The following is a 24,602-nucleotide window of genomic DNA, read 5'->3' as shown; positions in this document are numbered from 1 at the left end:
GGGCAGGGTCTTAAAGGTCACGATCTCTACGCCGCTTTAGAAGGTCGCGCAAAGTTCATGACACAAGCCTGACCATATTTGGCTGCTGACTTTCTTAAAGGCTTAGAGCTGAAATTTGAAATGATAGAGAGGGAGGGAGAAAAAAAACAGTAACTGGAATGTTCATTGGTTGCAGCTGGGCATCGTTGGAGCAATATGGAACTGGGCTTAATGCAGGAAGCGTGTGTGTTATGTGTGCGTGTCTGTGCATGTGGGTCTGTGTGCATGCACATGTCAGTATGTGCACGCATGTCAGTGTGTTTACTCTGACATGCGTGTGAAAGAGGAAAAAGATATTTAGTTAATGTGAAGCAAGGCTTAGATATTTCCAGATACATGTGTCTGTGTGAGTGTGAGGTTCAGTGTGTGGTGTGGTGTGGTGTGTGTGTGTGTATGTGTGTAAAAAATAAACACAGCTCTCTAGTGTGCATGTGTGTCTGCATGCATGCGGGCATGTGTGTGAGTGACAGAGATATTAGAGCAATATGAAAAAGCTTAAGACGGAAGTATGGGGCTACAGAGCAAAACCTGTATGAGACAGAGAGGAGCTCAGAGAGCAAAGAGCAAATCTGAGAAGCAACCGAATCCCTTAATGTTGGAGTATAATATCTACAAAATATGATAAGTTTTTAATAACAGAGAATTCTGAGAAATGAAATGTTTTGCTTAGAAAAACATCTGTATCAAAATGATTTGTTCTCTTGGAAGTTTTTAGTACATAACCTGCAGTTTCACATTTAAAATGCTTGTTTTTTACTCACAAGTTTTGTGATAAAAATTCAAACCAGAGCAGATTTACAAGGGACAATCGAGGCCGTTGCTTGATCGCTTCTCAAATCTAAAGTGAGGTAAATATACATACATTTAGAAGTGAAATTCGTCCATGCAGTTGGACACATCTGTTTGAGTTTCTGAGCACTTGTATCTCATGTGGGGAAAGAATGCATCTGCTCTGTTCCATAGTGTGCAGCAGATTAACGGAGGTAATGTTCTGCTGCTTTTCTTGGTAACGGCGGTGTCTGTTCTAGGCTGAAACAATGGTGAAACAAGTCTATTACAACCTCCTGATTGAAAAATCAGCAGAGGTAATTTTGCACAAAATCATTGAAAAAGAAGAAGAAAAAAAACCCTGTATGTTACAAATCAGTGTGTTTGAGTGTTTAACTGTCTTATATCTCTACAAAGAAAACCCCCTTTTTACACCCTGAATAATTTAGATTGGGAAGTTTAATAAGCTTGATTCAAACTGATGTGTGTGTGTGTGTGTCGTTGTGTGCGTGGGTGTGTGAGTGCACATTTGAACCTAATGTACAATGAGACCAAAATGAATTATAAATCCATCCAAAATGATTAGGATCTGTTTGAGAAGTCTGCTCTTCATTCAGTCTTACTTTGGATGTGGAAGCAGCAGCGTGAGATGTAAAAACACACATATGGTTGCAATGGGGCCACATCAAACATCACACACTGTAATCTTAACTCCTCTGAATACTAATATAAAGTTCTGTCATTGCACGTATCAAGGCAATACTTTATCTGTCTCCACCACACACACAGACACAGTCCATCCCTCTTTGTTTTTTTGTTTTGTTTGTTTGTTTTTTCATCTCCCACCTGTGCTTGCTTCCCCTAGCTGCTGCACCTCTCATCTCTTTCTCCTCTCTCATCCCCTCACTCCACATCTTCTTCTCTTCCTCCACTTCTAACCTCGGCCAGCAGGTCTCACAAAGTAGTGCCGTCTGTGTGCCAGCAGCAATTCCTGGAGGGCAGTCAGGCCAACAAACCCAACCAGTGCAGTGCCTGCTGCATGACTCACAGAGAAGACAGAGACCAAGAGAGAGAGAGAGAGAGAGAGAGAGAGAGGGTAGAATCATTAAGATGAGAGGGTAAAAGGATTTTAAGCTGTTAAGAGCTGATGAGAGGGGGCAGGTTGGACAAGGAAAAAAAGTGGGAGAGACAACGAGTGGCTGTAGGAGAGATTAAGAGGGGGAAGCTATAGGAGAGAGAGAGAGAGAGAGAGATGGGGGCAAACAGAGGGCAACCTGACGATCTTGCATGCACACGAGAAGAGCAGACAGGCACGCAGCTCAGCGAGGAGGCACGAAGAGAGCAAAATAACTCCACCTCCTCCTGCTATCCCACCCTACACCCCCCACCCACGCCCCCTCCCTCTACCTCTCCCTCTCCCCCCTGCCAAAAAGCAAGGCTCAGCAAGACAGTCCGACACGACACGGTGACCCAAGGCCGAGCAGAGAGCACGGCTGGGGGAGGCAGAGACAGAGGAATGCACTGGGAGAGAGTAAAGGGTAACACAGGAACATGAGGGCAAATCACATGACATATGAAATAAACATAATTCTGGGTGTTGTGTGTGTGATTACAATCCATTTTTTGAATGAAAACATGTATAGTTTACAAATACTAGAAGCAGCTTGTATAGTTCACCAATGTGTAACTGTAAATGCTTGGACTCGTGTTGCCATTCTTGAGGCTGCAAAGCAAAACAATTTGAGATACGAGGAAGTCAGAGTCACTGCACCTGGCCGAGAAATAGCGTGGTTCGTGATGCCTCTGTAAAACCACAAATTTTCCATTTTTACACTTCTGTTTTTGTGCAGATTAGAAGAACAAGATCTAATGTGTTAATTAGTGACATTTACAGGTGCTGGTATATGGATTTTATAACCTTTAGACACAGTCTCTCTTTGTCTTTAGTGTCTTTAGTAGGCTAAGCTAACAGCTGCTGGCTGTCGCTTCATTTTCATAGATATGAGAGAGGTGTTGATCTTTTTATGTAACTCTTAGCCAAATGTCAAACTACTCCATCAACCTCAAATTCATGAAAAAAAGAGAAGATTAAAATAATTAAATGCTGAGGACATGACCTCGTTGTCCTCGAGGCAGCTATGGCCCTGGAAACAAATAAAAGCTGCAAAAGAAAACAAACCAGAGAGAGAGAGAGAAAGGAAATCTAGATAAAAGGATTAGGCATAGACAGACAGCAGATGAAGTGAAAGATACGACAGGAGGTAGAAGTTAGTCTGAGAAATGAGAAGTGAATGAGCTGCACAGGAGGGGGAGGAGGTGGAGGGAGGGAGGGAGGGAGGTGGAGGTCTGCTGTTTGCCCCATGAGGGCTGTCTGTGGGCTGGGAGAGACGGCTACCTCCGCCAGCCTCCCTCTGGACTGCATTAGACACAGTGCTCAGATAATACACCGCTGGGGTTGGTGGTGGTGGTGGTGGGGATAGTTGGGGGTAGCAGACAGAGGGAGGGCTGGGCATAAGAGAGAGTTAGTTTCTTTCAGTAACACTTGACCAAAAACAAGAACAAATCATCAGATCAACAAAACTAATACCACTTCACCTAGCTCTGACGGAGGCCAGTGGTAAATCGACAGCATATGGCCGACAGTCAACAACCTTATTCACTGCATATTGAACAGGGCAGGAGTTCTGTGAAGATGCTTCAAGATGATCATTTTTGTGTGTTGTTTCTTGGATACGACTAGTTACTGGTGTGGTTGATATCTGAAAAATATTTTGCACGAATCTGCCCCTAGAAACTGTTGATATTAACTGTTTCCCTCTGTTTAGGCAGCCTCTGCCACTAGCTTGATGCTGCCAATGTTGAATCACCCAGTGCATACAATAATAATTGAAGTTGCTGCTTTTATGCACTCTCTAAATTAGTATTTAATCTATAGTCAGTATTATGTTAATTTTGCTGAGACCCACTAAAAGCTCCTCCTACATTTAGAGCCTTTGTTGATTTGGCAGATGTTAAGTATCTAGGAGTGACTAATAAATGACTAATAAACTATGACTAATAAATTTGAAGTTAGATCATCTGAATAAAGCAAAACTTCACGAATCGGGTAATTTTCTCTTTTAGATTCTTTATTTAATCAATGTTACATTAAACTAACATAAATAAACATTTTTATGAACAAAAGGCACACAGTTCAAATATAAACAAAGAGAACATCTGTACAGTTTGTCTCAGTAAAACATGTCTACTGTCTCTGAGCGAGAGAGCGGTCCAAGAGAGATGAGTTTCAGGGGGTTTCGCTGTCAAAATGTTACAGCGCTGCCGCCACCGCCGCCATCGTCGCCGCCGCTGCTGCCGCTGCAGAAGAAGAAGCATCGTCATCAAGTCTCGACGGGAAACTATTCAGTTACTTTTCAGTCACCCGCAAGGAATCAAAGTGGTGGGCGCGAAGGCAAAGACGCCGACCAGGAACAGCACTGGCTTCTTATGAAAGCCGCCCGTCTGGAGGTTTGGGGTGTGTGGATGTCCGTTTGGAAAAGTCCCACTGAAACTCATGTCCGTTGTCTGGTTTGAAGAGGCCACAAGATTCATGTCCACTAAATTAAAAGATTCAAACACGCAGCACATAGACTTGAAAAAACATATGGGCCGGAGGCTGGGTAAACACTTACTATGATTTTTTTTGCAAGAGAATGATGGGTGGGGGGGGGGGGTAGGTGTTGCCATGGTTTTTCTTTACGGAAGCCTCTGATTGGTTGGTTGCTGCTTCCTCAGAATAATTAAAACAGCCAGTTGGGCGTTGAGAGCTCTGGCGAGATGCTAACTGTCTACCATAGCGCCTGTCCTGATGTGGAACTGAGTACATATACAGCCATACGACTAAGTCAAAAATGATAACGGGACTAGATATTTCCTGCATCAGCTCCAGAATAATAAGGTAGATTAAATCCTCTAGTGTCCGATGATCATCACTAGGTTCCTGTTCATACTAAATAGCAAAGTGTGGTGTATGAGTCCGGTCAAGTCTGTTGCAGCTGTTTGTTGTTTGCTGTTGTCATCCACTTCTGAACGCTGGATGAAACAGGTGCCATTATTTGCTTAGTCCAGTTTTTTGTTTAGGTGAATCCGGTTCCGACCAGTCTTTTGTTCCGTACTGCAGTCCAGTCTGGTTGGATCCAGTTGATTATAAAGTAGGATCACCATGTAAGTATTTGCAAATATTTCATAGGTTGTTGTTTTGACTTGCAGCAGATGGGTGAGGTTCAGTCTAATAAAGTGATTCCAATGGAGTCGGTTAGAGTGACAATGCTCTAAGTTTCAGCCTTTTATTGGTTTAAATTGTTGCTTTTCATCTTCATCAGCCAAACCCCACCCATCGAACACCTTAACAGACTTAAGGAAACTATGAGTAAGTATCTGCAAATACAGACGGATCCAGGTCTAATCCAGGGCTTAGACGGCGACAGTGCTGGGTACCTCCTCGTAGTGAATGATAAAGTAAGGGTAGCTCTGGTCATCGTTGAAGATGACATAGATCTGGGGGTCCACCCAGTTGTCCACACAGGAGTCATAAAGGTCACTGGAGGGGTCACGAGGGTTGATGGGCGGGGGTCGTCGCATGGATGGATTTCCTACAGTAAACCTAGAGACAGAGGATGGAGACGAGGTTAGTCATGCTGTCAGGTTGGGACTTTGCATTTCCTCATTGAAAAAATGCTGGTAACAGATTTCTATTCAGCTCTTCATGTCTGGACTAAGATGCCATCTAGAAAGAAGATTCGTCTAAATTTAATGACTGCAAGGCTGCAGCTTGTACTTTGGGGAACCTTAAATAATATAAGCATATGCTTTAAGTGCATGAAATGCATGTACTGTAAGTATATGAAATGAGTCAGCGCATTTTAACCAGTTTGTTTTTCCTCCTTTAAATATTCATGTCAAGCCCTAAAGAACCATAATCCATCAATCTGTGTACCACTTCCTCTGGGGTCATAAATAAAACATATTAAAATAAGAACATTTTCAGCTACAGACAAAGACGGTGGGCAGAGTCTGTGCTCCAGATCCAGTTTCAGACAGGAGAGTTAATCACGCTGCACAGACAACTTCTTTATTGGTCTGTAGGCTATCCCTGCTCAGGTCTGGAAGCAATGTCTCCGCCTGCACTGTGGAACAGATTGAACCCAGGTTTGGAGTGGACGGGGGTTTGTGTGTAGTGTGTTTCCAAACCGCCACACCATCCTCTGGGGTGAACCACAGACTGCAGCGGCGTAAAAAGGGCAGATGATGTATGATCTGTTCAGCCAAATCTGCTGCTTTACATGTGTGGCTCGAGATTTGACTTGCAGCTCAGGGGGGGTGGATCCTTAGTCTGACTTAATGATGGTTTATGGAAAAGAAGCTCAGGATTTCAATCCAAATCAATGCTGTGCAGTGTTTTTCTGTGTGTAATTCAGAGGGGTGGGGGACACGGTCAAGAAGACAAAGGCGCTGTATGTGCTGGAGGGACAGCCCTGGTCAAACAGCACATTTAGAAACACTAAAAACATGCAACTTCAAAAAGAGCTGGATACACAAGACCTTAATGTAGTGTTTATGACTCTACGTCCCCTACAGCTAACACCTCAAACCAGAGCATGGTGTCACTGGCATTAAGAAAACAGTGTTTCTGCGAATGAAATCATGAGACTGTTGCCACCCTCAATATAACATCAAATGCATCACAAGACAGTCGGAATATGACACCAGAAGCTTTGATGCATTTCATAATGAGGTTACTGTCTCTTTAATGTGTCTGAATCTCGTGGGATTTTGCATTAATGTGATGAAAAACCTTTTTCAAATTTTAAAATACTATTTTTATCCACATATCCGTCTTCTAATAAATCATTTTTGTGGTGTAAAAGACTTACAAGTGGATTGAGACATGAGAAATTCAAATACACACAAAAAAACAAACATGTTCCTGCTACCATCTCGGCAGCGCCCACACACACCTGCCAGTGAGGACTTTGGCCAGGAACATGCAGTGGACTCCTTTGGGCGAGCGCTTGGAGAAGTTGTGGGAGTAGACAGCCTTGCGGGCAAAGTAGGAGCCCTGACCAAACATGGTGGCGTGTTTGCCGCAGACTCTCGGGTCGAAGTTGTGCTTGCAGATGCCCTCCACCACGTCGGCTGAGGTGCCGTGGAAGAGGTGGCGCTCGCTCAGCAGCCGGTCCATCTCCGACATACGCCGCGACATGTACTCCTTCTTCCTGCGGGAGCGAAAGAAAGAAGGTGGTGAGATGCAGATGAAGTGAACAGATTTCAAGTGTTCAGAAGTTTTTTATTTCAGTGAAATTTTAAAAAAAAAGTTATACAATTTTTTAAAAAAGGGAGCCGGTTGAAAACAAAGACGGATCATTCATCAGTAAACAGGTGAGAGCAGCCCTGCTTTCCATACAAAGGCTGCGTTCATGGCCTTATCTGCTTTAAAAGAACACTGGGTCTCGTCTTGAGCAACACACGCAAACACACACACACACACACACTTGGTTTGTTTGATGTGAGCGAAAGCGTTTTTGAAAGGCTGTGACCCAGGCATGACCTCTCATGACCGCACAGCTTGTGACCTGACACAAACTGACACTGCACGCATCCAAGCACACACACACACAAACACACACACACACACACACACACAGACAGAGTAAGAGTGAGAGCGCGAGGGAGAAAGAGAGAGAGAGATCGACAGAGATTAATTTCCTACTAGGTTTACGATGACGCTAATCAACTTTCTTTGACATCAACAACCAAGTCATTCACATGCAATGCACACACACAACACAGAAAAAGATGCACACACACAGTCGCACACACACAAAATAGTTATGGTCTCCCTGTCATAAGCCAAGTGTGGGAAGAGGAAATCTACTGACATTCAAAGAGGGTATCACTTTCAGAGTCTTCACATGCACGCACACAAACACACACGCTGTCAGTCATTGTGAAACCGTGTGGTACCAGTCAGTGTGGGAGAGTTTAACTGTCACACAGCTGATAGGACCTGCCCTAGTGCTCAACCACTGCGGTTAGCCCACTGTGTTTGCTGCAGGAACATCATCACCAGCAAACATCTCTCCATCCGCCGTGTTCACACACCACTGTGGACCTATTCTCACGAAGTGCCACTGCACAGCTGGTCCCACTTGCCCTATTTTTCTCTTTTCTTCTTCTTCTTCTTCTTCTTCTTCTTCCTCCTCCTCCTCCTCCTCTTCCTCTCACATTGTGTCTTTTTCACCCTTGTGTTTGTTCTTAAGAAACTCATTCTTGTTTCTGTCTGCAAGAACATACGCAGCTGGACTTGAAATGCCTGAGTTCAACAACAGGAATCTGCACGGAGGATGTTGACAAGACATTTTGTGCCTCAACTAAATACTGTAAAACAACAGAAACTTTATGTATTTATCTCCTCAATATTATCTTGTGTGTCCAAGAAGTGAGGATAAATCTCAACCAAGTGCTATCAAGCCAACAACAAATCCTCCACATAGATTCATACCATTGCGATGACATAGGAGCTGGTGATCACTTCGGCAATTCAGCAGAGTTACGTTCAATAAAAACAACCACAAATGTGCAACAGCTTCTCCACAAGGCATTTAAAGGGAAATAGAAAAACCTGATGACAACAAACCCTTCTCACACTGACAGAAATCTTTCCACCATCTTTGAAACAGGATGAGTAGTGGTTACGATTATTGGAAGTGATTCATGAAGCGAGATTAGATTAACAGATGGTATCTTAAGCATCAAGGAAGCGTTGTAAAAAAACAAACAAACAAACATCTTAAGTAAAAAGCTTCTGCTTCTCATCTCACCTCTTGTACTTCTCCCAGAGAAAGGGGTTCTGCACGCGCAGGATCTTGATGATCCTGAACTTGGTCTCCGACACTGTCTTGTGGAAAAGGCTGTACACTGTGCGGTAACTGCGGTCTTCACGTGAGACGGGCACCTGCAGGAAGTCCTGGGTCATCGTCATAGGCAACCACGTTTCCGGAAAAAGGCTGGGTGGGTTGGTGGTGGTCGGAGAGAGGGGATGCGATGCAGAGAGATCCATGGATGAAGAGGAGGAGGAGGAGGAAACGGAGGAAGAGGAGGGGGAGCAGGGGAGGGGAGCTGAGGAGAGGCCGCTCAACGTCCTAGAGAGAAAAGAAGGAACAATGTGTAAGTTTTTGATCAGAAGGAAAATCAATCATCAACAGGTTTAATAGATAATCCAGAGTTTAACCATTTATTAAGGAAATGCATTTAAATATTTATTTTTTTTAGATGTAGTTCCTCAAACACAAGGAATTACTGCATTTCTACATCTTACATCACTGTAAACTGTCCTGACCGTGATGAGATTTGTACAAAATGAAAAAACATGTGTAAATTAATCTGATTAAATATGAAAACACCTGTTTAGGGTCATGTATTTTCTTATTATTCCAACAAAAGGGCACAAGCTTTAAATCTGCATTCAAACAGATTTGTGCTCCAGCTTTATAATATTGCACTTTGGAAAATAGTATTTGGTTACTGTAGGACACCAATTAATTCAAGTTATTTGATAACATAAATAACTGGAGTGTAACACAGCAGACCATCTGTTGTCTAACAAAGACTCCATTCAGCATATAAGGATTATTTGGGTTAAAATGAAGCTTTGATTTCTATCAGAGGAAATTTCACAATATATCAACCAACTAGAAGATGAATAAATAGAGTTAACTGTGTGGGGTCCAAAACTGATTTTTATACATAATATGCCACAGTTTCTTTCACATACATGATGCGTCTTTATTTGCTGCAGCAGGATAAAGATGAAGGCATCTCAGTGTTTTAACAGCTGCTTCAACAGGCAGGACAACTGAGTCAGGATCTGTGACGATGACTACAAGGGGCTTTTTAAAAGGTGTGGCCAGTAACATTTTCCACACAGCAGCCATATTTAAACAGAAGCTGACCAATCAGAGAGTTTACTTTGATACTGTCAAAATGGTTACTTCCTGCTTTGACTCAGTGCTTCAGATCTCATCATCCAAGACAGTGCTTTTCTTTTGGTTTGTTCACTGTGCATCCCTGCTGCTGAGGGTCAGTGAAGGCATCATCAGGCCAGGCCTTGTTCATTTACAGCACGGAAAAGTAGCAACAGCGAGCCACCGCACATCATCACAGCAGGCGACCTATCTCTCCACCTTCCCTCCTCCTTCATCCTCATGTGTTTCCAATCAAGGCTGCATCCTAAACCTAAAACAAAACTGATTTGTGCTGCCACGAACCGGCACATCTGAACTCCCCCACCCCCTCCCAAAAAAATATCACATCCCACCAACTGTCAACAATGACATCACTGCACCGTGGAGCAGCTCCACAGCAGCCGTCAGCCGTCACCGGCCAAACAAAAACAGCGGGGCCGGCGTGAAAATGAAAGCCAGACACCAAACAAGACAACAGGGAGGCAGAGTGAGGGAGAGACAGGAACCAGAACAAGACAGAGGGGGGGTGTGGGGGTGTGGGGGGGAGTAAAATGCCAATTGCGGCGCTGTCATGGACGTGACAAAAGAACTATTGTGTCTGGCATTTGAGTCAATAACAGTGGTTTGGCTGTCAAGCTATCGCTCCCTAACTGTAAATGCTGTTAGCCCTATCAGCCGTAAGACGCTGTGCATGTGCGTGTGTGTTGTCAAGAGACTGCGATCAGGTGACTCTGAGTCAGCGTCACAGCTTTTCTCATCTCTTTTCTGCCTCGCATCTCGTCCGTCCGGTCTCAATCTCTCCCTGCAATCGATGTCTCTACCCCCCCCCCGTGTACTTTGAAAAGATCACAGGCAGTCTGCTGCAGAAAACAAGTGTGAAATGAAAAGAGACTGATGGAGTTGGACGAGGAGAGGGGAAGGGGGAGAAAGGGGGGAGGGCAGGGAGTGAAAAGGTGAAAGATCAGGACAGATAATAAGGTAGGGAGATAGGGAGAGAGATGGCTGAAAATAACATCATCGTGGTAGAGAGAGAGAGAGAGAGGGATGACAGAAGGAGAGGGAGAGGAGAGGTGGGGAGGGAGCGAGGGAGAGTGCCAATCAAGCTAATGACCTCAACCTCTAAGCCTAGCACAGATTGTTCCTGATACACACATACATACAAACAGCTTGTTTTGGTGACTTGGGAGGACACTGCAGTGACTTGCATTCATTCCCCTGGAAAAATAAAAATGAATCCAACCAAGAGAGAAGCTGAGATTTAATGTGCATGGAGCAGCTTTCTGCCTCCATAATGTGACTGCGATCAAATTCGACCTTACTAAGTGATTAAGGCACACACACACACACACAAGTAGATTTAAAAAAAAAAAAAGTCCCAGGAACAAATCCCTGGATCCAAATTCCAGCCTCCCCGCGGTCGCTTTTCACACTCCTTCACTCACCAGCTCTACTCTGCTGTGCACCCAGTAGTCTGGAAACCATTTAGACCTCTCTCTCTCTTTCTCTCTCTCTCTCACTTCCTCCCACCGTTCTCTCCATCTCGCTCTGAAAACTCGCTGTCTCTTTCTCCCTAATTCGCATTCTCTGTCTGCCGCTTCCTCCTCCAGCTAATTTTCCCCTCTCTCCATTTTGTCTCCTTGACAGTCGGGGCCCTGCAGGAACAGCTCGCACTAGCGCTCCCTCTGTGTGGGACACTGGCAGGACGAATGAACCAACCAACCAACAGCTAGAGCAGCCTGCTCTGCAGAGGAAGTGAGAAAAAAAACAACCTGCAAATGGGTTAAGATGACTCCACTTGTTTCCAATCTGGTGTCACTTGTTTCAGGAATATCACCGAGGCGAGTGCAGCGAGTGCAGATCGCATCGTTGCTATGAAGAAAATGGCAGCTGGGGATTCTGTAATCAGCTCATTTCTGTTCTAATCCCATGTCATTCATAGATGTTCTCACTAGTTTTGAGGAAAAATAAGAATTAACTTTATTATTCTGGATTGTTCTCCCTTTTACTCTCTCCCTCCCCCTGGTCGTCTCTCTAGCTCTCTGTGTATCTCCTGTCCTCGTCTGCCTCATTATCTCATTTTCCGTCCGTCTGGTTCAGGCCTGCTCCGCTTATGCACAGAGCTCCTCCTGTGTCCCGGTGACTCGGCTTGATTTGCCAAACATCTGAGCTGTAATGTGTAAGTGTTAATACCGGTTTCCAGTTTGGCTCTGGCTGCCAGGGCGCCACGGTCTTGAAATGGATTAAAAAGGCGAATGCGGTGCTCGGGGGGGGGGGGGGGGCTTTTGAGTATTCAGCCCCTAACTGCGACATTAGCTGTGTGTACCGACCGCTGTGTGCCTGCCTGTCTCCAAACAGGAACTCGGGACACTCACAGGGCACAGAGAGCCATGGGAAGAGCCAGCTCTGTGTGTGTGTTTGTGTGTGTGGCCAGGCACTTTGTGTAAAAAAAAAATGGAGGACTTTGTTTGAATAGTCAACGTGCTCTGATATCCAAAATACTAAATGTTCTCTAACAAGGTTGAGATCTGAGTGTTAAATGAGTGCAGAGGCTCTGCCAGGGAGTACAATGGGAAATAGGAGCGGGGAGTAAGAGACAAAGAGAGACTATCAATCAAGTGAATGACCTCTACCTCTCAACTGAGGACCGACTGTTCCTGCCACTTTGCCTTACAATTAACTCGCAGTAACTCTAAACCCTCCTCCCAATGCTTATCGAGTGTTTTGTTATCGCTCCTAAAAAAAGCTAACACACTCCTGCTGGGAATAACAGGCCGCTTTCTAGCATCCATAATAACATCATGGATCAGCGACATCCAGCCCGGGTCTCACAGGAAACAGCTACTTTGAGCGTTAAAAAAAAAACTCACTGTAGGTGGGGTGTCAGCATCACAGAGGACATGAACATGGGCCTCTTCTTGATCTGACGTCTGAAGCCGAAGATGGCGTTCTGCTGGAAGCCCTCCCTGATGTTGAGGATGTACTGGTTCTGGAGCGTGATGAATCGCACCTCCTTAAGGCCCCTCGAGCTGGCCTCCTCTATGAGCTTCACCACCGGCTGGAGGAGAAGAAGGAAGAAGGAAGAAGGAAGAAGAAGAAGAGAACGAAGAGTTGTAAGTGTTAATCTTTCAAACACTTGATTTGAATTCAACAGAGGCAGGGAGGTAGATGTCAGTCGACTGCTGAGTGATGAACAGATAACAAACAGCCAAGGTGATAATAAGTGTCATCATGAAACTCAAATAAGAGACACATAAACACACACAATAGAGAAGAAAACTGTCGATTTCTACTGATTTGGTGGAATAAATTGCACTTGGCTGAGGACAGCTGTGTCACAGGGGGAATTCAGGTGTGTATAATATATATCTCTTTGTGTGTGTGTGCGCTTGTGTGTCTAAATCAATCCCATCACAGTGGCTAGACAATTGATTGGTGTGGGCAGAGTTAATGTGTCTGGCCTCGTGTTCACAAAGCTTGCACACACAAAAAAACAAACACACACATATAAGTGAGCTAAGGCTCACCTCGGAGTACTCCCTCCAGCCAAAGTTGTCTCTGCAGTAGTACTTCCACACTGTGTGACAGCTGGGGGTGGGATTGGGGCTGGTTGCGGCGGGCACGGGCAGCGGGCTGGGAGGAGTGGACAGTCGTCGGACCCGGTCAAACTCCAGGTCACACACTCGCATCGCCCCGAAGTCCAGAGAAAACACACGACCCCTGAAAAGCAAAGTGGGAGCCATTTATTTTTATATACTATATATAAAAAAACAACCTCTGCAGCCAGAAAGAGAGAGAAAGAAAGAAAAAAAAACACAGAATTCACATTCACAGTCAGCGAACATGCGGCTGTGGCACGGTGACCTTGTTGTTAAATGGTCACAGTTTATATTTCCATCAGCAGCCACATGTCTGGTCATGCGGCTCCTGATGGAACCTTAATTTAACCGAGCGCCCCGGAGCAAGACGACCAAACCTCTAATTGCCTGCTCAGTGTGAGTCACACAGGACGGCAGCGTCGGCTACACGGCTTAACACGCCGCACGTAAACATGCACCGATGAAAGAAAAACAGGACATAAAGGATAAAAACATGGAGGAGCATCTGAGCTTCCTGTTGTCAAGGTTGAATCTGTTCTTTCACTATGAACTGAGCACAGTACAGGCACCTGCTTTAATAATGTGTATACATACATACAACCTCTCTTAACCCCGCTTTGTCTCGACGAGCACCAGTTAAAACCTCATTCAATGTGTGTGTGAGTGTGTATCAGTCTCTCTACATTAGTCCTCCATAGGGCCTCTGGCAAATCCTTTCTGGGTCAGACATACCACTTACATAAATGTGGGCATCATACACTGGCACGCTATGCCATGGATGGAAGACAGACAGAGGCAGGATATACACACACATACACACACACACAAACTTTGCAGGTCATTTGCACTGATAAAACACACGAAAGCACACACACACAGGCTGACAGCGTTAATGGGCTCATTGATTTTCTTTTTTTTTGCAGGGAAACTAATTGGATGTAATGTCAAAGGTCAGACAGCGGTGAGTGTGTGTCTGTCTGGAGGTATACGTGCATGTGTGTGTGTGTGACTGTAAGTAAGGGACGTGTTGTGCTAATGTTTGTGCCTCAGGTTGGTGCTAAATAAAGCGCTGAAGCAATTACAGTCTTTTGAAGTTCCCATCTGAAAACACAGAGACACTGAGAGAAGCTGTGTGTGCAGTTATTAGTCGACCAGCCTGGACACGTGAAACCTCAGATCATAATGGGCGCAGCAGCAGCAGCAGCAGCAGCAGCAGCGTACATGTATATAGTTTCATAGAATGGAAGTGCAAATACTGGTCACTGCAGTCACACAGCGGTTTCGGTCTTGATGCTGATAATGATGAGGTGCTGAGTCATTCATGAAAACTGTCCGTGTACTTTGATACCAAAACTAATAATAAACTCTGTATTTACAGTTTGCGCTTCTGCTAAGTCATAGTGTGACTGTATCTCTGTAAGAGGAAGTGAAATAGGAATTCATCGGCTGAGCACGTGCAGAAACAAAACAGTAACCGAGGAGAAGAAGGAGGGGAGGGGGGGGCAGTGATTACCAGAACATGAGATTACCAGAAACTCAGTGCAGTGCTGATAGATACTGCAGATGCTTGCATCAGTTAAGGTTTGGCTGGAGTGTTTCCAAGTATACGAGTGACTAAAAACGAGGTTTCATTTCCACGAGAAGGAAAACGGGGGCAGGGAGGAGGGAGGAGAACAGAGAGGAGGATGATGGAGAAGCGGTGGCACGGAGAGGAGAAGACGCGGTGTTCGGCAGGACGTGAAATGAAAAGGAACTGAAAATGTAGCACAAACAAATTATGTGTGAGAACAGGACATCTTTTATTTCGCCGACTGCTCGTTTTGTTTTTCTAAATTTGTATCTTGACTTTGTTCCGTCATCTCTCTGCACTGTTCCCTGTTTCACTGCTCCTTTCTGTTTGATTTCAGCCTGAACGAGGAAGGGCAGCCGATGCACCTGCATGGCCCTCACTCACTCTGTCTCTGTTACTGTCTGTCTGTCTCTGAACAGAACACTTTCTGCCTGCAGTGCTACGTTATGATGACAAGAGCTTCTGTGCATGTGTGTGTGTGTGTTCAAGAGTGGCTTATGATGAACAAACACACTCCGTGGTTCATTAAAAGCAAGTTAAGTGAACTTTGACACATTTACAGGCCACCTCCCTCCCCCATCTCGCTCATTACCACTATCTTTCTGTCTCTTTCTCACACACACAGACCGAGACGGGTCTCCAGAGAGGTCACTCCATGATTTTTCCGAGCCTTTTCGCAGACTCGTTTTTTTTCTCTCTCTCTCCCTCGCTCCCAGACTCGTTTGTGCCGTTCTAAAAATAAAATTCCACCGGTTAAATTAAGTGCACTGAGAATTATTCAGTGCTTTCAACCTGGAGGCCAATCGAAAGTTGGAGAGGGAGAGAGAGGGAGAGGGAGACGCTCTCCGAGCACGCCCACCCTGGCGAGGTCCGAGCTTTTCAAGACTACACTTGAAACGTCGGGGCTGCTTCAAGTTACTGCAAAAGTACAAAACACACACACGGCAGCAGAAAAATGCAGAGCAGCTCTACAGAAGCATATTTGACATTGACATTTGAATGGAGAAGCTATAACTGCTGACTGGGGCGGGGTGTCGGTGTGCTAAAGGTGAGAGAAGAAAAAGGCCCTTGAGCGAAGCACGTGGCGCTGAAAAGTTCACCAAAAAACCTGCTCTGGCTCTGGTGCCGGGTAGAGGAGCTCCCAGGTGAGGTGTGAATGTTTGGATCGGTGCCGAGCGCGAGAGCGAGAGCAGGGAGTAGCTGGGAGAAGAAAAAAAAGGAGGGGTGGAAAAAAGCGTGTTCAGCAAAACCTTTCCCTGAATAAATAAAGGTTAAGAAAACTCAGTGCACTGTCAAAATGGCTGTTAATCCTCCACACACACATATGCAGCGACACACATAGACACACACACCTTCAAACTTTCTCACGGCTGCACACACAAGGACCCGCATACCAGCATCAGTCATGCTATTGTGAACGTCACAGACTAAAAAAAAAAGAAAAAAGAAAAAAGAAAACCAAGGAAAATAATAACACGAGCACTCGTTCACCCTCATACGTGCACACACATGCATTCTTTCGACAGATTCATGTACGCACACGCAAACTTCATCCAGTCACGCCTAGATAAGTCAGTCAGACAACCAAATCTGCTGACGAAGGCTGCCTTCACTCACACTCACTCACACACACACACACACACACACTACCTTGATGTCATGGGTTAGTATTATTTCCTGATGTCGGTGCTATTCACTTTCCAGTTATCTATTTAAATGTGTTTCATTTGATTTTGTTTTTTCAGCTCTGAAGGATGTGAATAACATGAAGTCAGAAAGAAAGAGAGAGAGAGAGAGCAGGGAACAGGAAAAACTACACACTGTCCTAGTTGGGTTCTGTAAGAGTGTATCTCTGTGTCCTGTCCTCTTCTACACCACATCATTAGGCTCAGAGTTCACAGTGTCCTCTCTTTCTCTCTGTCAGTCCTTTAACCCTCTCTCTGAAAATGTAGAAGCTCCCATGGGTGCAAAATGAGAGAGTAAAGGGGAAAGGGGGGGTGGATGAGGAGATGAGGGGTTTGACAGTAGAAATAACACGTTGTGACACTTGAAAAAGGAGAAGATCTGATAGAGAAAAACAAAGAAGAGAGTGGAAATGCATCCCCATGCATCCCCCCCACAGCTCTTGACACCTCTGCGGACCCTCGAGGGGACGTTTGAGGGATGAAGAAAAAGAAGAGACGAGACAAGGAAACTCAGAGGACGAAAGAAAAATCCAGAGAGGAAAAGAAGGAAGAGATGGAGAGAGGAGGGGGGAAGAAAAAAAAAAGATGGGAGTGATGAAGGCTGACTCTGAGTAATAAGAGGCAGAGCGACCCAGACCTCGCCCCACTGATTCATGGCATGGGCTGTCTGACACGTTATAGCCACACACACGCACACACACAGACACACAAGCACGCACACCAGTCTGATTATGTGACACCGCCTCTTTTCACACACACAATCACCTCACGCAAACAAGCTCCCATAGACACAACTGTCCTTGATTTTCTTTTGGTTTGTGACACAATGAGGCAACATGGAATCCCCCACGATATAAACACACACACACACACACACACACACACACACCTTGGTGTCAGGTCGGCCTGCCCTTGGTGCTTGGTGACTCTTTATGTCAGTTAATGACAAGCAGGGCTTTTATCACCTGGCCCACAAAAGAGTTTCTCTCTCACACAGATATACACACATACACACAAACACACAGACACACAAAAAAAGTGCGCTTCGTCACGGTTGCGCAAAAATCAGCGAGATGTTTTTCAAGTCTTGAGTTGCGTCTTTCAGGAAATTAGCCTAATTATGAGAGATTTGGTCGAGAATTTGTGTGTTCCTGTAGATAACCAACATCATCACATCATGCTCTTCGGATCAGCCGGGGGCGAGATAAAAGGGCAGATGGGTTTTTTTCTCTCTCTCTCTCTCTCACACACACACACACACCAGTTACACATACACACACATACTTAAGCAGAGCATAAATCTGTTAACAAGCAACCGTACAGCGAGGATTATTATAGTATAACTTTTAGAAGCGATGACTGTGACATTCCTCTTTACTGCTGAGTTCATGACTACGGTGGATTAGCCAGACTTCCAGTCCTGCTTATCATATGGATGGGATTAACCTGCGCTATGGATCATACACACATGGGAACAGCTCGGCACAGAGCGCGCACACACACACACACACACACACACACACACACACACAAAGAGCACGATGGGCTGCACTTCACATAATCATACGCAGACACACAAAACTGATCCTGCATTTTCTTTTCAGTCCATTCCTTTTCTTCTGCACACACACACACACATATATATATAAATATACACACACACCACAGAAGGCAAAACAGGCCTGTGTTGCCATACCGACAGAAGAGCCTGTTAAGTCATCTGCTGCTCTTTAGATCACTAACAATGTTATCATTTGGCCGTGGTAACCACAGCGATGCCTTCGCCCTGTGTGCGTCTGTTGGTGTGTGAGCGTGCTTGCGTGCATGAAAAGACAGGCTGGATTGCATCTCTAAAGAAAAGTATCAAAAGAGCTCTCACACACACCCTGTGCAGCACAAAGCTCCCAGTAAATGACTAAACTCAGCCGTGAAAAACCAGAACCGAGCGAACGAACGGCAACGCAGCTTCACTGACTCCTGCTCGGCTCTCTCAGCCTGCAACCGCTTCTGAATTCACCTGGTGTCAACGTGTCAAACAAACACATTAAAAAAAGAAAAAAATTCCCCATCCACCACAGGTCATGACTGTGAAATGGTCAACAACCCATTTTCAGCCCTGACCTGTGCTGCAAATAAACCACACTGGATGAAACCACTTTACTGCACCAGGAACAGGAACCTGTGTTTACTCAGTGCCGACAAAAACCTACAAACCTGTGGGAGTTGTTTGTCAGAAAAGTCACGTGCGTCAGGAATGAAAACGTTTTACGTCATGCCGAATGTTTTAGGTTACGTTTTCACTCTACCATTCTCAAACAGACAAACCTGTTTTTAAGGCCAGGGTCAGGAAAACTACACCCTCATGCACATTGCAGACACAGGCCTGAGATTTTTATGTGTTGGGGAAAAAAAGTATCAACATACTCTGGGAGGAGGTTTATGATAAACAGCATACATTATGAAAATGTATTTGTTCTTACAGGTACATTATAAAAACAGGTTAGCAGAGCCTAGGGTGTAATTATAGTTTATTACCATACACAACCTTATGCATGTGAATTCAGAAACCGTAACAAAACTTACAATTGTGTCAAGAAACTTCAAAAATGAATCCTCATAATATAAAATGGAAACATCTGTGATTGATCAAACCAAAAAGAAATGCAAATTTTAGGAAAACAATAATTGTTATTATTATGATGGAAACAAAGGCTTTGTGAAAACGTGCTGGTATTGGTAACTATTTTGGCAATTCCAGTTTCTACTGGAGTTTCAGTCAAGTGAGCCAGATGGTCCTGTCTGACTGTGTGAGAGTGGAAACACACTCACAAGACCTCTGAAGAATTCGGGTTGACACCACCAGGTGTGTATCCTGTTTGCGGGGGCAATATGCACTTTGCATAGAGTTTCAGTTTGAAACACGAGTCAATAAGCTGAAAATACAGACACATACAAATATTTGTAGATACACGCAAACCTGTGTGAGTGAGTTAATGTGTGTGTGTGTACTGTCCACAAAGATGCAAACATGCACACGTGTTAGTGATCAACGCCACCTCAGCAATGCACAACGGACCTTCAGATGCAATCGAGGGTGTGGATTGGTCGATGATTCGAGGATATAATGGTATAACACTGTGTGACACAGTGACTGTGTTAACACGTGCACGACAGGATTAAAATGCAGCATTTGACAAATTTAGCCGCCCTTAAGACGAAGTCCACACCTTAGTCAAACAACTAACTGACTGTGTGTGTTTAAGGATTTTGGGACAAGACTATTAAACAGCTTAATAATGTCGACTTTCTGTAATTGCAAATATTAATTTGACCAAAAAAGTGAAGTGATTGTTTGATGAGAAGAAGAGAAGAATTTGGGTATTTTAAACAAAAAATGCCACATATTCCTAATGTGAAGTATTTCAATTGTTGCTTTTATAACTTATAAGATAATGAATTGCAGGTATTTAAACTATTTGAAGATGTTGCATTGGTATTTTTAACATTGTGGGGAAAAAACATACAATTGTGGTGACCAACACAATTAAAACGAGGGGCATGAATATAAGGGCTGCTACGGAGGATGTAAACAGAATAAAAAAAAGATAAGTAACCAGTGTTTAGAGTAAAGTTAACACAGACCCCGTAGATCATTGTGATGTGAATGCGCCTGCATAGAGCAGAGTTTAGCGGAAGCAGAGCCTGCTCCTGTATGTCACCCCAGTGGGGCTTGCCAAGTGCTTGCATGTGTGTATATCTATGTGGGTGTGTGAGAGAGTGAAAGAGAGGTTTATCTCTGTCTGCTAAAAGGCGTGCGTGTGAGCACTGCAAGCCACCAAGCTGCCGGTTCGTGCGAGCGCCTGCGTGCCAAGCCGTGTGAGTGTGTGAGTGTGTGCGTGTGTGCCTGAGTGTACACAGCGGTGTACGAGCCTATGACCGAGGGAAAGGGAAGAAGCTGCCAAGTGCGTCTGTGTCAGTGACCGCACAAGGCAACCGGGGGTCATGGAAGTTCACAGCTTTCTGCCATGAGCGCTGTAAAGTCTGGCTTGGACGGAGATCTGGCCAATCACAGGGGGGCAGCTAGGGAAATACAGGAAATAGATAACCAATATCACGGTTGGGAGGTGGTGGTGGTGGTGTGCCAAGGGGACGTTAGCTGATATGATAGTTCAAATAAAGTGATACGTGTAGGTACACATTAACTTATTGAGACATGTGAAGGCCAAACACACACGCACACATAGAGAGGAGGGGGGGGGGGGGGGGTAACAGCCCTAATACACACTTTCACACGCGAATAAATAACCCACATCTAGTGCGCTGGGAGTTGTGAAAGTTACATATGAATATCCAGCTGGCCACGGTCCATTAGCCACACATGTATACAGCTGTAGAGTCAGAGCTTTTCAGTTTGCTGAAACCAAAGAGGAAGCTCAGGCAGAGGTCTACTGTTTCCAACACACCGAACCAGAAGTGGCTTATCATTCGCCAGCAGCCTATCAGCTTACTGCACCATTGTTGCCATGTCACAAGTACCTATCAATTTACTGCACAGTAGCCTTTTCAGCAGTACTTACAACATGACAATGTTCTGGTGCCGCTGCAATGTACTGTACTTTCCAACTACGTGGATCTAGTGACAAGCATTGTTTTTTGCTATATTGTTATTGAAAGGTCTATGTTTTCATTTAGGATTCAGAATATCATTATTAAAAGTGTTGATACCCAGACTAAGCAGAGGGATGTCGGGAACAGACGCCTCTCCACAAGTGTGTGAACTGTTGTTTGAATTCCTATGAGTGAATAGAAAGTGAGCTGACCCCCTACCCACAGGCACACATCCAGGGAGGAATAAAAGAAGAGCTCTGGTACTGTTTCCCCCCAGTGTATCCTGTATCTAACCACAGGGCCAGAAGTCTGTACAGGGTTTAGGATAGGTGGTGTGTGTGTGTGTGTGTGTGTGTGTGTGTGTGTGTGTGTGTGTGTGTGTGTGTGGGGAGGTTAACTTATGCAGGTTGCAGTAAATACAGTGGGATACTCACTGAAACTTGAGCCTGACTTGCTCATTGTCAGGGTTGCAGTACAGTCTCTCCAGCTGTTCCTGGGAGTCGTCTGCTATGCTCTGCCACGTCTGGCTGCTGGTCCTGTGGATCTGCCAGTGGAAGGGCAGGACGGTGTGGTGGTGGGCACAGTCGTTGCCGTAAACGCATTGTCCCTGGAGGAACTCCACACAAATGTCCACAGAGTCCGACTGGTGTGTGTGATACTGGAGCTGAGTGAGCAGCTCAAAAACCAGGTCCAGGGAGGCCTCTTCGCTTTTATCCTGAAATAGCACTCCTTTGTCGGGCTGCAGGAGGAGGGGAAGGGGGTCTTGGACTCCAGTGCAGTCTTTGACTGGAAGGGTTTTAGCCCCAGAGGTTAAGAGGTCATTGGTTTTGATGGCCGCCTCCTGGTGAGGGGCCTGGGGTGCAGCTATGGGAGGTATATCCCTGCCGGGGGGCGTCATTGTCACTGTGCTCCCGGCCGGCCTGAGGGCAGGGGGCTTCAGCTGAAAGCAGCGGCTGTCGACGGGAGCAGGGTCACTGATCTTGGGTCGCTCCCCTCGCCGCTCCGTCTCCTCCAGCTCCGCAGTAGTATCGGCTATTTCCACATCCCCCTCCCGGCCCATCAGATCCGGTACCCCGGTCCCGGCCGCGGAGTCGTCGGCCGCTCCGGGGTCTTTGAGACAAACCTGGCCGATACAGTTCTGCTTCACCACGGCCGCTGCGCACAGGTTGCCCGCTGTCCGGCCCGGTTGGGTCCGGGGAACAAACACCCCATCCCCGGACACCAGGGTATCCGTGCGGAGTAAAGTGGTCAGGATACGATCCTCCAGGGTGCGATGGAGGCATTTCGCGTCCAATTTCTTCTGTTTCTTCTTGAAATAAGGTTTCACCAGAGGTATTTTGTCCGGCAGCCCCACGATCTGCTGCTCCGTGAAATCTTCCCCTTCGTCCATGTTCAAACTCACATCCAGGGAGATCCCAGTCGGCACACCGTCTGCGGCTTTCTGAAGAATGTGCAAAGTTTTATCCATGATCCCCTCCTAAACCCCCACGGTCCTGAGAGGAGAAGGGAAAGAGAGAGAGAAAGAAATAAAGAAAGGGGTAGGAGTCATCAAGGGCAACACCTAAAATCCTATTATTGCCTAAACTACGGTGAAGTCATCCTGGTGCGTAAAGCGTTGATTAATAGGCAGCTCGTGCCATAAAACAGGTAGCATTGACTGTGAGGAAGAACACCGGTCTCTGCTTTTCTGGAAAGGAAACTCGTCGCTCCCTGAACACTGAAACGAAACCTGTTTAACCCCTTTGACAAAAACTATACAGACTAGTCCTCCTATCCCATATAATGACCCTGGCTTGCCTGCTGCAGATGATGGGCTATGACAGGAATAACACAGCAACAAGCCATTATAATGATGCCCCTGCCACAGACACATTATAAGCCCCTGGAGGAATATTAAGGCACGGGAACAGCCTGTTACAGTGATAGGACAGGAGCAGAGGGTTCACGGCGGCGCAGCCTCCGACTGCAGCCGGTTACTGGAGCGGAAAAATATTACCTAATCCCGCTGTGAGGAGCTGGAGTCACCAGCCTCAGATTAATCATGAAAACGAGGAATTGAACCAACAGCGTCTTTAAGGTTTTTTTCTTTTTCTTTCTCCCTTTCTTATCCTGGTGTCTTTTTGGTCTCTCACTAACGTCATGCCTGCAATTACTGCTGCGTCTCCGAGCAGGAGCGATAAAATCACCAGTGTAACAAAACCTCTCTCTCTCGGGACTATATATTTTGATCACGGGAGTCCGATACGCGGCCCCTGCAGTCTACGTGCCGCTTACACATCGCTGCCCGAGCAAGTTTGCACGTAGGCTCGAGTCGGAACAAACACACACACACACACACACACACACACACACACACACACACACACACACACGCACACACACACACACACAGAGCCGAGACACACACACTCACATATTCAAGGCACTGCGGCGGAGCACCGACAAAAGATAAACGGGGCACCCCGGAGCCTTTATCCCACCGCGGCTCTACAGCTGCTTCTTCTTCCCCCACTCGGTAACAAACACTCGGTCGGAGCTTTAACAAAATAAAGCGCTGCGGAGTTTTCAAAGCTTTTAGAATAAATAAAGCAAACACCGGAGCACTGCAGTAGGCTGACTCGGTTATTTTGTTACAGCGCAGTCCCCCCCCACACACACAGCACATTTAAAGGTAAAGACGAAACGCGTTTTCTATGTTTCTCTCTGGTATAAAGAAAATCGCTACCTGCGCGGTAAAGTCCGCCCGTCTCCCCCCGGTCTCGACACTCTTTGGTGGGTAAAATCCAGTGCGCACATCGGCGGAGCTCCGTATCCAGTCTGGAGGAAGGCCTAAATAGTAGATCCGTGTCGGGACTACAGACCGTATAGTCCGGTTTAGGCTGCTCTTGTCCCTCTGCTGCCCCCCGTCGCTCTCATGCTCTGGCGCTATTTCATGCTGTTGTGTCCCTTCTCTTTGTATCCTGTGCTACCAACACATAGGCTGCTACAGCAGGCGCAGAGAGAGGAGCCGAGACCGACAAAGAGCGGAGAGGCACAGCTGTGAAGAGCGACGCTCCGCTCCCGGCTCCGCACAACCAAGCCCCGCCCCGTAACCTGGTCAGGGGCGGGGCTTCAGAGAGAGAGAGAGAGAGAGAGAGAGAGAGAGAGAGAGTCGTCTGCTGGTGATCCGAGGAAGCTGCATGGGGGTGTAGAGAGCTTCGGGGGCCATACAGTATGCTGGGCCCCGGAAGTAGACCCAATAAAACAAACCAAAACAAAGTGGACTGTGCAGCTATTACAATACACAACCCTCAAAGAAAATTAAAACCAGTGATGGATAAGAAAATTAGCCAGT

The 24,602-nt window shown here is 45.8% G+C and overlaps 1 protein-coding gene across 2 annotated transcripts; it reads right to left on the bottom strand.

Annotated features, from left to right (window-relative positions):
- Positions 1 to 3,916: 3,916 nt before the first annotated feature.
- Positions 3,917 to 24,309, bottom strand: tiparp (TCDD-inducible poly(ADP-ribose) polymerase). Of its 2 annotated transcripts, none has more exons than XM_085795307.1 (7): positions 23,994 to 24,309; positions 21,703 to 22,761; positions 13,334 to 13,526; positions 12,677 to 12,864; positions 8,667 to 8,987; positions 6,804 to 7,061; positions 3,917 to 5,449 (listed from the first exon to the last, which is right to left on the bottom strand). In XM_085795307.1, exons 2-7 carry the CDS (start codon positions 22,734 to 22,736, stop codon positions 5,260 to 5,262), a joined length of 2,184 nt encoding a protein of 727 aa, XP_085651433.1. In that variant the 5' UTR covers positions 22,737 to 22,761; positions 23,994 to 24,309; the 3' UTR covers positions 3,917 to 5,259. The 2 variants fall into 2 exon arrangements, with proteins under 2 accessions (XP_085651433.1, XP_085651434.1); XM_085795308.1 differs by lacking the exon at positions 23,994 to 24,309 and adding an exon at positions 23,265 to 23,321.
- Positions 24,310 to 24,602: the final 293 nt, after the last annotated feature.

Source organism: Trachurus japonicus, chromosome 13 (genome assembly GCF_045865225.1).
Source record: "Trachurus japonicus isolate A0001 chromosome 13, Traja_1.0".
Taxonomy (NCBI): Eukaryota; Metazoa; Chordata; class Actinopteri; order Carangiformes; family Carangidae; genus Trachurus; species Trachurus japonicus.
This window is presented reverse-complemented; position numbering and strand designations above follow the sequence as displayed.